Source organism: Alexandromys fortis, unplaced genomic scaffold (genome assembly GCF_014885135.2).
Source record: "Alexandromys fortis isolate MF-2015 unplaced genomic scaffold, M_Fortis_MF-2015_v1.1 scaffold_29, whole genome shotgun sequence".
Lineage (NCBI taxonomy): Eukaryota > Metazoa > Chordata > Mammalia > Rodentia > Cricetidae > Alexandromys > Alexandromys fortis.
Window position 1 is genome coordinate 2,866,846 of NW_026067891.1, and position 12,022 is coordinate 2,878,867.

General features: G+C 47.6%; 1 protein-coding gene across 4 annotated transcripts in view; it reads left to right on the top strand.

Moving 5' to 3' along the window:
* Window positions 1–252: 252 nt before the first annotated feature.
* Rab11fip3 (RAB11 family interacting protein 3) overlaps window positions 253–12,022 on the top strand; it is a 77,821-nt gene continuing 66,051 nt past the window's right edge. For 3 of the 4 annotated variants that reach the window (XM_050128223.1, XM_050128293.1, XM_050128363.1), the window contains exon 1: window positions 254–2,266. In XM_050128223.1, coding sequence (XP_049984180.1) covers window positions 578–2,266 — 1,689 coding nt within the window. In that variant the 5' untranslated portion in view covers window positions 254–577. Of the gene's footprint in view, window positions 2,267–12,022 lie in introns of all 4 variants that reach the window. The other variant, XM_050128450.1, reaches the window with a different exon arrangement.

A 12,022-nucleotide genomic window follows, 5' to 3' on the forward strand; every position in this document is an offset into this window, starting at 1 on the left:
CCTGTTCAGCTGTAGTTTCTCAAAGCCTATCCTCACGCGCCTCTTCCCGCGACATCACGCTTCGCTCGCTACACCCGCGCAAATCATACAGACCTTCCAAAAGGGGGAGATCAGCATCACCCCTAAACAGCGGCTGCTTCGAACCTGCCTTTATAGCAACTCATGGGGGCGTGGTCAGGCCACAGGACGTACTGACGTCACGCGCGACGGAGGGCGGGCCGGCGCCGGCGTCCCTCACTGGGTCCCTAAGCTCTGGCGCTCAGGCTTCATCCTCCGCTGCCTCGCTGGTACCTGTCTCCTGCCGTCCGCTCCCCGCCGCCGGGTCCTCACATCGTCCGGGCCACGCCGCCGACATGGGCCCGCGTCAGCCGCGCTGCGGGGCCGGGAGCCGTTAAGGCGCGGTGCGAAGATGGGCGAGGGCGGAGCAGGGCCCGAGCGCCAGCCCCAGCAGCCCGGGCGCCCCGCGCGCGCCCGCCCGCGTCGCCGCGGGGATGCCCGCGCCCGCCGCCGCGCCCTGAGCGCCTTTGTCTGCCTCCCGCGCCACTCGCATCACCCCTAGTTTAGCCGGCGCCGGATCATGGAGCTGAGCCAGCCAACCTCCCTGTCGGATCACGACGAGCCGGCGTCTGGGCCCCAGCGCGGGGTCAAGGGGCCGGTGGGGCCCGACGCTCTTCACGGCTGGTCAGATGAGCCCGAGGAACACGCCCAGCTTCAACGGTGGCCAGAGGGACCCAACGCGCCAATCTGTTGGCCCGAAGAGGTAGAGGAGCCTGTCGCTCCTAGCCACTGGGTCAAAGCGCCCGACGCCCCTCGCTGTTGGTCCCAGGAGCCCGACGTATCCTGTCTCTTGGCCAAGGAGCTGGAAGAACCCGACGCCCCTCGCTGCCGACCCCAGGAGTCAGACGCACAGTGCCAGTTGGCCAAGGAGCTGGAACAATCCGATGCCCCTCACTGTTGGCCCCAGGAGTCAGACGCACAGTGCCACTTGGCTAAGGAGCTAGAGGAACCCGACGCCCCTCACTGCTGGCCCCAGGAGTCAGACACTCAGTGCCCCTTGGCTACGGAGCTGGAGGAACCCGACACCCCTCGCTGTTGGTCCCAGGAGCCAGATGCACAGTGCTCCGTGGCCGAGGAGCTGGAGGAACCCGACGCCCCTTGCTGTCGGTCCCAGGAGCCAAATGCACAGTGCCACTTGGCCAAGGAGCTGGAGGAACCCGACGCCCCTTGCTGTTGGTCCCAGGAGCTAGATGCACAGTGCCACTTGGCCAAGGAGCTAGAAGAACCCGACGCCCCTCGCTGCTGGCCCCAGGAGCCAGATGCACATTGTCACTTGGCCAAGGAGCTGGAACAATCTGACGCCCCTCGTTGCTGGACTCAGGAGTCAGACGCTCAGTGCCCCTTGGCCGAGGAGCTGAAGGAACCCGACGCCTCTTGCTGCTGGCCCCAACAGCCCGACGTATCCAGCCTTTTGGCCAAGGAATGGGAGGAATCCAACTCACCGTGCTTCTTGGCAGAGGAACTGGAAGAGCCTGACGCCCTTCACTGCTGGCCCCAGGAGCCCGATGCACCGTCCTTCTTGGCCGAGGAGCTGGAAGAGCCTGACGCCCCTTACTGCTGTTCCCAGGAGGTGAACACAGGGTGCCTCTTGGCCAAGGAGACAGTGGAGCCTGATGCTCCCCACCTGTGGCCCGGAGAACCCGATGCCGATGTACCGTGCCTCTTGGTCAAGGAACCGGAGGGATCCGATGCACCTCGTTGCTGGCCCGAGGAGCCCGATGCACCCAGCTCACCGTGTTTCTGGGGCAATGAACCAGAGGAGTCTGACGCATCTCGTTGTTGGTCGGAGGAGACCCAGGTGCTGTGCCTCTGGCCGGAAGAGCAGAACGCAACGCTGTGCTGGCAGGAGGAGCCGGATACACCCTGCTTCTGGCCGGAGGAGCGAGAGGAACCCAGAGTTCCATGTCTCCAGTTTAAAGAGCCAGAGAAGCCCAAAGTCCCGTGCAGCTGGCCGGGGGAGCTGGAAGACTGCCGCCCTACGCGGGGCCTACCCCTAGAGCCTTTGCCTTCCGAGGGCGAGCTGCTGCAGGCATGTCCCGGGCCACCCTCGGACCCAGGCTCGGCGTTGTCGCTGTCCAGCGAGCCCGGGACAGCCCAGGAGGAGGGTGCGCGCCTCAGGACTGTGTTCGACGCCCTGGACAGGGATGGGGATGGCTTCGTCCGCATCGAGGATTTCATCCAGTTCGCCACGGTCTACGGGGCGGAGCAGGTACGGTTCTGGTAGGGAGAGGTGTTGCTGATTTCTAGTTAGGGTAGTTTCTTTAATTCTTCCCTTTTAGAGGAAGGTATATCCAGGGGTCAAGCGTCCCCTCCTATAGCGTTACTCTTGCTGCTTATTTCCTAGCGTCGGGCGTGGGAGACAGTCTTCAGTGCCGCACTTCTGCCACCCACGTTAGGACGAGGCCAGACTTGTAGATGCCTCTTGAATAGTTTACTGTGTATGTTGTTTGTTGTACTCGGTTTTGTTTGAGAGAGAGTGCAATTAGAAGCCAGAAGGACTTAGGAATAAAAAATGGCTGGAGATGTAGATCAGTGGAAAAAGCATCTGCTTCAAGCTCGGGGCCTGGAGCTCAGTCCTTTGAACCACCTAAAGGATTTCTGCTCTGCAGTAAGTGACAAAATCAACAAGCACAAAAATAAATCTTAGTGCATGCTTGTCACGCCAGCATTTAGAAGGCTAAGGCAGCATTGCTGCAAGCTGAAGACTAGCTTAGTCTACATAGTGAGTTCAAGACCAGTTGGGCTTCAGAGTAAGACCCTGTTTCAACACACACACACATGCATGCCTGCACACACCAGAGTACACAAGAGTTAGTTCTGCACCATGATCAAGAAAAGGAGAGAAATGAGCCCGGGAGCTTCATGACAGGTGCCAGAGCTAGCAGAGCTCTCAGGGCCTCCGCTCTTACAGTATGGAAAGGTGACAGCGCAGTTCTCCGGCAAGGGTCCCACACATTTACTGCCCACTCTTGGGGAAGCTGGTTCCGAGACCAAGCCCTGGCATTTCCCCTTCAGCACTTGTGTTGGCTGAAGATGACAGCAGGGCTGTTTGCTCTGCTAGTACCTAGAAGACATCAGCTAGGTTACATGTTCTCCTTCATTTTATGTCTCTGAAAAGACATCAGTTAGGTTATATGTTCCCTTTTATCTTACTTATTGGCTGGAAGTCTCTGAAATTTTCATCTGTTCTTCATGTTATTCATTTTTCACACATGCAAACATTTGTTAAGTGGGTGTTCAAGTACATTTGCATGTTAGAGCTTAATGATTTTTTTTTTTTTTTTTTTTTGGTTTTTTGAGACAGGGTTTCTCTGTAGTTTTGGAGTCTGTCCTGGAACTAGCTCTTGCAGATCAGGCTGGCCTCAAATTCATAGATCCGCCTGCCTCTGCCTCCCGAGTGCTGGGATTAAAGGCGAGCTTAATGGTCTTTAAGAAAAAAGCTAAAAATAAGCAGGGTGTGGTGGCATCCAGCATTCAGGAGGCTAAGGCAGGAGGATGTAAAAATTGAGGTCAACCTAGATACGTAGCAAGGCTTTCTCCAAAAACCTAGAGGAAGAAAAAAGCAAAATTGATAGATTTCTATTAGTCATAATGTTAAAACCTCTGTAGAACAGTTGGAAAGCACTGGGCCCTGGTTAACTCAGTGCTCCCTACTGAGCTGACACCTGGGTCAGCCAGCTTCCGGCAGACTTCACCGCTGAGCCCTCCTGCTGTCCTTTATCCAGGGAGCTTCTTGGTTCTTTCCTTCTTGTTCCTGGCCGGGAGAAGTCTTTCCAGTGCTTGGCAGTTGTTTACTGGTGTACTGTGTCTTTAAACATACTCTTGCCTCTAGATCCAGCGTACCGAGCCAGGCCAGAGCTGCATTTGCTCTGTACCATGCCCAACTCTGCTATTACGTTCTCATGGTATCATTGCTGTAGTCCTCTGAGGTGGTAATTAGGCAGGCCCTTTCCACTCTTACTTCACAGATTGGAAGCTGGGAAAGGCTGTGTAGCTTCCCCAGGCCTCACTACGACTGGATTGGAGAGTCTCTCGCTTTTTCAGCTCTTAACCCACAGAGGACTCTAGATGTTGGGGATATTTCCGCCGCATCTTAGTTTAGTTGAATCACACACAGTTCTTGTTGAGAAATGTCTTTGGTCATCACCTCTCCAACTTGAGTACTTTGGGGAAAACTTGGCTACACTTGTTGCCCCTGGCCTTAAGCTTCTTCCTCAGAGGGCCTCACCATGTAATTCTGGCTGGCCTGGAACTCGCTCTGTAGATCAGGCTGACCTCAGACTCAGAGAGGCCCACCTGCCTCTGCCTCCAGAGGGAGTCACCACTCCCAGTACCGCACAATCTTGAATACAGACTAGAAGTGGGTCGCAATTCTCTGCTCGGACAGTTCCTGGTGGAATTTGCAGTTTGGGAAGCCCTGATGGCCAAGGATTTGCTGGCATAGAGAGTGGAGGAAATCTCCTAGGCCCTTTTGCTTTTTAGTAGCTCAAGAGGAAGAGCTGTTGGTTGACTTAGCCTCCTGGAGTTGTTTTTCGTTCTGTGAGTGGTCTTACTATTTGCAGGAGATAATACAGAATGTTAGTGTATGATGAGGTCGGTAGCCTTCATGGCTCAGACATGCTGAATACATTATAGAGGAGCAAATTCAGGAATATTAACCAGTAGTGCAGGAGTTTAGAGAAACGAAGCATTCCCACAATATATAAGTATATATGTATTTTGAAATTTTTTCTTTTCTTTCTTTTTTTTTTTTTTCTTTATTTTCGAGACAGGGTTTCTCCGTAGCTTTTGGTTCCTGTCCTGGAACAAGCTCTTGTAGACCAGGCTGAAATTTTTAAGATGAAAAAAATCTTGAATATACATAGTAGAGAGAGCTGGTGAGTGATGGCCTTAGAGTTCTCAAGTCCCAGTTGTTTCAGGAGCTAACTCATCTGTGAACACTTAAAAGATTTATTTTATTACTTCTTTATGTGTCTGTGTGAGAATACTCGCAGGGGTCTGCCTGCAAAGCTGGACCTACAGGAGGCCAAACCCCTTGGCTTGGGTGCTGGAAAGTGAACAGTCTTTAGAAAAGCAGCAAGCCCTTAATTCCTGAGCCAGCTCTTTAGCCCCTCCACCTTTCAACGCAGATTGCCGAGGCTTTGTGATTGTTATCTGTAAATGATTCTGTATTTATCTAAAAAAATTGAGGTGGTTTTTTGGTGACGCTGGGTCTCACTCTATAGACTTGACTGGCCTGGAAACTCAGGGTTTACTCTGAGTTTATCTCTGTCTTCCTGGGGCTGGAATTAAAGGCACGTGCCTCCTTGCCTGACCTAAACTAAGGTTTCTTTGTTTTTCTTTTTTCCTTTTATTTAGGGCTTGAAAGAACGGGAATGCCCAGACTTGTGTGAAGGTCAGGGGACAGCCTTCTGGAGTTTAGATCTCACTGAACTACCTCACTACCCCTTGTGCTGGGGAGGGTGACCTTGAGCTCCTAATCTGTCTGCCTCCACCTCCCAAGTGCTGGGATTCCGACTGTGAGCCACCAAACTGGGCTTCAGTGTCTTTTATGTAATATGTTTATGAAGGTAGCATTTTCAATTATTAAGCAGGTTGTCTGAATTTTTTATAGAGCACTTCCATTTATAATAGAGATGACTGTCACGTCCCTCTCTGTCACAGTCTGCGTGGATCTTATTACCTCACCTGGTGGCATATCAGGTGTGGTGTAAAACCATCCAGTGTCATTCTCAAGAGTCTGAAGGTGGAAGGAGAGAAGGGGGTGTGGTAGAATGTCTAGTTTCTTCTCTCTCTCTCTCTCTCTCTCTCTCTCTCTCTCTCTCTCTCTCTCTCTCTCTTTTACTTTTGAGACAAGGTTTCTCTCAGTAACAGCCCTGACGGTCCTGGAACTCACCCTGTAGACCAGGCTAGCCTCGAATTTACAGAGATCCACCTGCCTATGCCTCCCAAGTGCTGAGATTAAAGGTGTGCGCCACCACCACCCGGCTAAGACAGGGTTTCTCTTTTCTCTATGTAGCCTTAGCTATCCTGGAACTAGCTCTGTAGTCCAGGCTGGCCTCGAACTTGAAAGATCTGAGTGCACCACCACCACCACCCGGCTCTCAGCATTTACTTTTTTTTTTCTTCTTGAGACAGGGTTTCTCTGTGTAAAGTCCTAGCTGTCCTAGGACTTGCTCTGTAGACCAGACTGGCCTCCAACTCACAGAGATTTGCTTGCCTCTGCCTTCTAAGTGCTGGTATTAAAGGTATACGCCACCACTGCCCAGCTTCAACATTTACTTTTTAAGGGCCACTGATCCTTTCCAAAAAACACTACTGGTTGGAGCCATGAGTACTCTGATTTTGGAAGGCATGGTCTGCCCTCCATAGCACTTGTAGAGGATGCAGAAGTGAACTTATTTCTGTATGGTGTTCCTGCTTCTTGTTCCTGCACTTTTGCCTGTGGGCACTTGGAAGTTCTTAGGGATATTTGACATGGCTTATTGCTCCCCTGTTCTTTCTGGTCTCTGTCCTAGCTTTGTGTTGGAATGAAAATGGGCATGTGTGATCTGATTTGGTGGCACATACTTTTAATCCTATATTTAGGAGGCAGAGGCAGGTGGATTTCTGTGAGTTTGAGGCCAGCCTGGTCTACATAGCATGTTCTAGGTAAGTAGGGCTACACAGTGAGATACTGTCCCAAAAGGAAAGAAAGAAAGAAAATGGGCACGTGTGAGCTTGGATGTGTATGGAAGCATTTGTGTGTCAGAGCTGTGTGTGTGAGTGACTGTGTATGAGAGCTTGAGGGAGTATGTACTTCTGGATCCGTGTTGACTGAATTGCTAAAATCAGATGAAGTTCCTGTTTGTTCTTGGATAACAGATAGCTTTGTTAGCATCTAAAAAAAGAACTGTTTTGTATTCTAAAAGTAACACATGCTTATTATTAAACAAAGCACAGGAAAACAGTGGTGTAAAATATAAGACCATTTGAGCATGGTGGTACAGAACTTTAATCTCAGCACTCAGGAGGCAGAGGCGAGCAGGTCTTGGTGAGTTGAGGTCAAACCGGTCTATATAGTGAGTTACATTCCAGCAAGGGCTACATTACATAAATAAATAAATAAAATAAAAATAAAAATTGTAGAGTGGTGGTGTCACATGCTTTTAATCCCAGCACTTGGCAGGCAGAGGCAGGTGGATCTCTGAGTTTGAGGTCACTCTGATCTACAGAGCAAGTTCCAGGACAGCCAGTATCTAGGGCTACACAGAGGAAGTGTCTCAAAATAGCCAATAAATAAAAATAAACAACAAAATAAAAATTATTATTTGGGCCCGGAGAGATTATTCATTGGTTAAACACATATACTACTCCTGCAGAAGACTCAGGTTTAGTTCCCAGTACCCAGGCTCACAACTGCCTGTTAACTCCAGCTCAAGGAGGTGCAATGCCGTTGGCCTTTACAGGTACTGGAACACACACACACATACCCACACACAGACACTTAATTAAAAACAATAAATATAAGTATTTAAAATAAGTAATACACAAGCCAGGTGTGGTAGCCTTTTGCTCTAATACCAACCTTATGGAGGCTAAGGCAGGAAAACTGATGTGAGTTCAAGGCCAGCCTTAGAGTGCAACCCTGTTTCAGTTCCCACCAAAGGGAAAGAGACCCCAACAATAATGTGTGAGCAGTATCTCCTACCCTGAGATTATTACATGTTAGCAGATTTCCTTTCTAAACTTTTTAAATTAAAATTTACTTTTATTTTTAGAGTTGTGAGACCCATCTCTCTGTAGATTGCTGGCCTTGAGCTCATGATCCTTGTGAGTGCTAGAAGAGGTATGTGTTTGTTGTAGGAAGGCCACTTGATCATTTCCTGACTACCCAGACCCCCAAAATAACCACACAGAAAATGTATTAATTAAGTCACTACTTGGTCTGTTAGCTCTAACTTCTTATTGGCTAGCTTTTACATCTTAATTTAACCCATTTCCATTAATCTGTATATCGTCATGTGTTTGTGGCTTACTGGCAAGGTTTGGCATCTGTCTCTGGTGGCAGCGGCTCCATGGCTTCTCTCTGACTCCACCGTCTTCCTCCCAGCATTCAGTTTAGTTTTCACCGCCTAGCTAAGTTCTACCTTTCTATAGGTCCAAAGCAATTTCTTTATTAATCAGTGGTAATCACAGAATACAGAGGGAAATCCCACATTACCTCACCTTTTCTGTTTAAATAAAAAGGAAGGTTTAACTTAAACAAAGTAAAATTACATATAACAAAACAGTTATCTAACAAGAATTACAGTTACAATGTTTATATCTACTTTATCTTTTATCATAACTAAGGAAAACTAATAATAACTATTTATTCTTCTACTCCATCAAAGACTCCAGAAGAGGGCTGGAGAAATGGCTTAGCGGTTAAGAGCACTGCCTGCTGTTCCAGAGGTCCTGAGTTCAGTTCTCAACAACCACATGGTGGCTCACAGCCATCTGTAGTAAGATCTGGTGCCCTCTCCTGGCCTACAGAACACTGTATATCATAATAAATAAATAAATCTTAAAAAAAAAAGACTCCAGAATGGTATAATATTACCTAAGTAAACAAAAAGTGCACTGTAAACAACTTCCAAAACTCTAGAAATGACAAGAGACATCTCACTGTCTGGATAGTCACCCAAAGTTCTTATGTAACATAGCAGGCATCCAGTCTTCAGCCTACAGGCCCATATCAGTACCCTACAGTATCCAGCAGACTTTTCAGTTTCAAAGACAGTTCCACCTATATTGGTAGTTTGTCAGTCACTTTTTTCTGTGTCCTGCAGAATGTCTGGCAGACTCTTTTGTGTAGCAGGAACCCTGAAGGACCATCTCACCTTTAGTCAAGTTCAGCAGTCATTTCTCTGTGGGTCCTGCATGTCTAGTTCATACAGCACAGCATCAAGCAGTCCAGGCAAAGGCAGTTTCTTGCCCAAATGGCTAACCAACACCATAAGGAGCCTCTTTGATGCCCATCATCCTCTTGAAGTAGATTGATGCTGCCAGGAGCAGATGTGTCTCACTGTCATGAAAAGTCCTAACTTCTTAAAACATTTTAAATGCCACATTCTGAAGGTCTCTGAAAGATTGAAGAATACCTATCTAATTGAAATACATCTTTATATATCTAGAAAACCTAACTAACATGACTACAAGCTCGACTATTATGGATGACTATCTTCTAACCTGTATTTCTTAATTATGCATTATATTTTAAAATAAGCTGCACAAATACAATACCTTAATTAAGAGCAGAAATATTTATACAGTATAAAAAATTGACCAAGATCTGTATCGATGCAAATCTTTATAGCATGTGTTACCATGTCAAATTTTCCCATTTTTTTTTTTCAAAACTGAAGTTTACTGATGTCTAGGGAGTGTGTTTATTTAAATTTTGTTTATTATTTTATGTGTATGGATATTTTGAACTTCTGAGCCCCCTGCCTCTGCCTCCCAATATGTATTATAAAATATAATACATATAACACACATGTTAGTATATATGTATACTTGCATATATATGCTATAATAATCGCAGGCATGTGCTACCATGCCTTGCCATCTCATCTCTTTTTGCTTATATTTTGCTGAGATATACACCTCCTGACTTATTCTCCTACACAGAGGCCTGACACCTCTCCAGGCTTGTAAAGACAGACGTGAAATCCTTCACCTCTATAAGTCATTGGCCTAATAAATAGAACATTGTTCATATGAGAACTTTGTAACTCTTGGTTACATTAAGCAGTCTGCCGGTAAGCTGATTACTCATACTTTTTAAAGTTAAATGGTAATTTTAATTTTACTAACTCAGCACCAATAAAAGTGAGCAAAAGTCCACTTGATTAGTAAGATTAAAATTTTCTCTGAAAGAAAACCAGATAACAAGGTCATCTTTCTTGCCGGCAGTGGTGACAGAAGGCAGAAATAGAGGCAGGTAGATCTCTGTGAGTTCGAGACCAGCCTGGTGTACAAAGTGATTTCCAAGACAACCAGAGCTACCAGAGAAGCCCTGTCTTGAAAACCAGAAGGAAAATCACCTTTCTCACTTAAAGTTCAGGTTTTGGGAGAGAGAACAGAAAATAGCTGGCCTTCTGCTTCCCCTCTGCACAAGCTCTCACCGTGCAACCCAGTCTGCCTGGAGTCACCACCTTCTACTTCAGCCTCCCAAGGCTTGGGTCACAGTGGTTTCTCAGTGGATTCTTGATCCCTGTTGAGTCTGATCCTGATTTTTTTTTTTTTTTTTTTTTTTTTTTTTTTTTTTGGTTTTTCGAGACAGGATTTCTCTGTGGTTTTGGAGCCTGTCCTGGAACTAGCTCTTGTAGACCAGGCTGGTCTCGAACTCACAGAGATCCGCCTGCCTCTGCCTCCCTAGTGCTGGGGTTAAAGGCGTGCGCCACCACTGCCCAGCTTCTGATCCTGATTATGCTAGTGGAGGAACTTGGGGTCTTTTAGTTAGTTGTCTCTGCAGCTGGGATCTCACATGTGAAAAACAAGCGTTCTTACCATAGAGCTCCATCCTTTCCCAGGATTCCCAAGCTGTCCCCAACCTGTTGTCATTGTGACACTATGTTCTCATCTACAGAATTCACTCCAGAACCATGCAATTGAGTTAACAGACAAACAACCCTCCCCACCCATAAATAAAAACAGAAAACCTACCTCAGAATGTTTAGAATAAGTTTACAGTTCTGTTGGCTGCATTCAAAGCTATCCCGAGTCACACACAACTCATGGGTTGGACTGTCTTCAGACGGTAGTAAGGTGCCTTTGCTCGGTGTATTTACCTTTTGTTTTTTGAAAAATTGTTTTAAATATTTATATTGTTTTCAATTATGTGTGTGTGTGTAAGTCTGTGTGTAGTTATATGCATGTAAGTGCTCGTGCTCAAGGCCAGAGGCATAGGGTTCCCCTGGAGTGACAGTTGCATTTGTTATGAGCCGCCTGACATTGGTGCTAGGAATCAAACTCTGGTCCAGCCTCAAGACAGGGTTTCTCTTTGTAACCCTGGCTGTCCTAGAACTGGCTTTGTAAACCAGACTGTCCTCAAATTCACAGATACACTTGCCTCTGCCTCCCAAATCCTGGGATTAAAACCTGTGCCACGCCCACCTGGCTATCCCCCCCCCCCATTAATATTCTGAATGACTGAGCCATCTCTCAACCTCCCCTTTTAAGATTTACTTTATTTCAAGTTAGAGGGGTCAAATTCCCTTGGGAGCTGGAGTTATAGATGGTTACAAGCAACCTGACACTGGTGGGAACTGAACTCAGATCCTTCGCAAGAGCAGCAGTACAATCTGAGGTAGTTGTCTCATCTAGCCCAGTTGATCTCAGCCTTGTTACAACAGCCTTGTTGAGGATATGAACTTGAACTTCTGATCCACCTGCCTCTGCTGCTGAGTGCTGGCATTTCAGGCACATATGACCATGTCCATGTCTGTTTACATGGTGTTGAGGCTCCATGCCAGGCAAATGCTCTGCCCACTGAGCCACAGGCCCAGTCCTGGGAAGTGATTTCGAGGATCTGCTGGTGGAGAAGAGAATGTAGGTTGGTCTGCGAGCATAAGGACTGTCCTATAGAATTCTTCGTCCGGGAGGTAACCAGAGCAGCCAAATTGTAGAGACTCAGTGGGATAGCTTGCTAGGGGTTCCTGGAGGGGTTTGAGGTTGGAATGGGGTGGTTTATGGGGGTAGAGTTCAATTGGGAAAGATAGATGTGAATGGTGCTTACATAGAGTGCATCAGTTCTTAGTACTGCAAAAGCAAACACACAAACCAACCTCCCCCATATGTTAGCATGAATGGCCTTATAGCTTATTTCCCTTCCCTTCCTTCCTTCTTTCCTTCCTTCCTTCCTTCCTTCCTTCCTTCCTTCCTTCCTTCCTTTGTTTCTTTCCCTCCCTCCCTCCCTCCCTCCCTCCCTCCCTCCCTC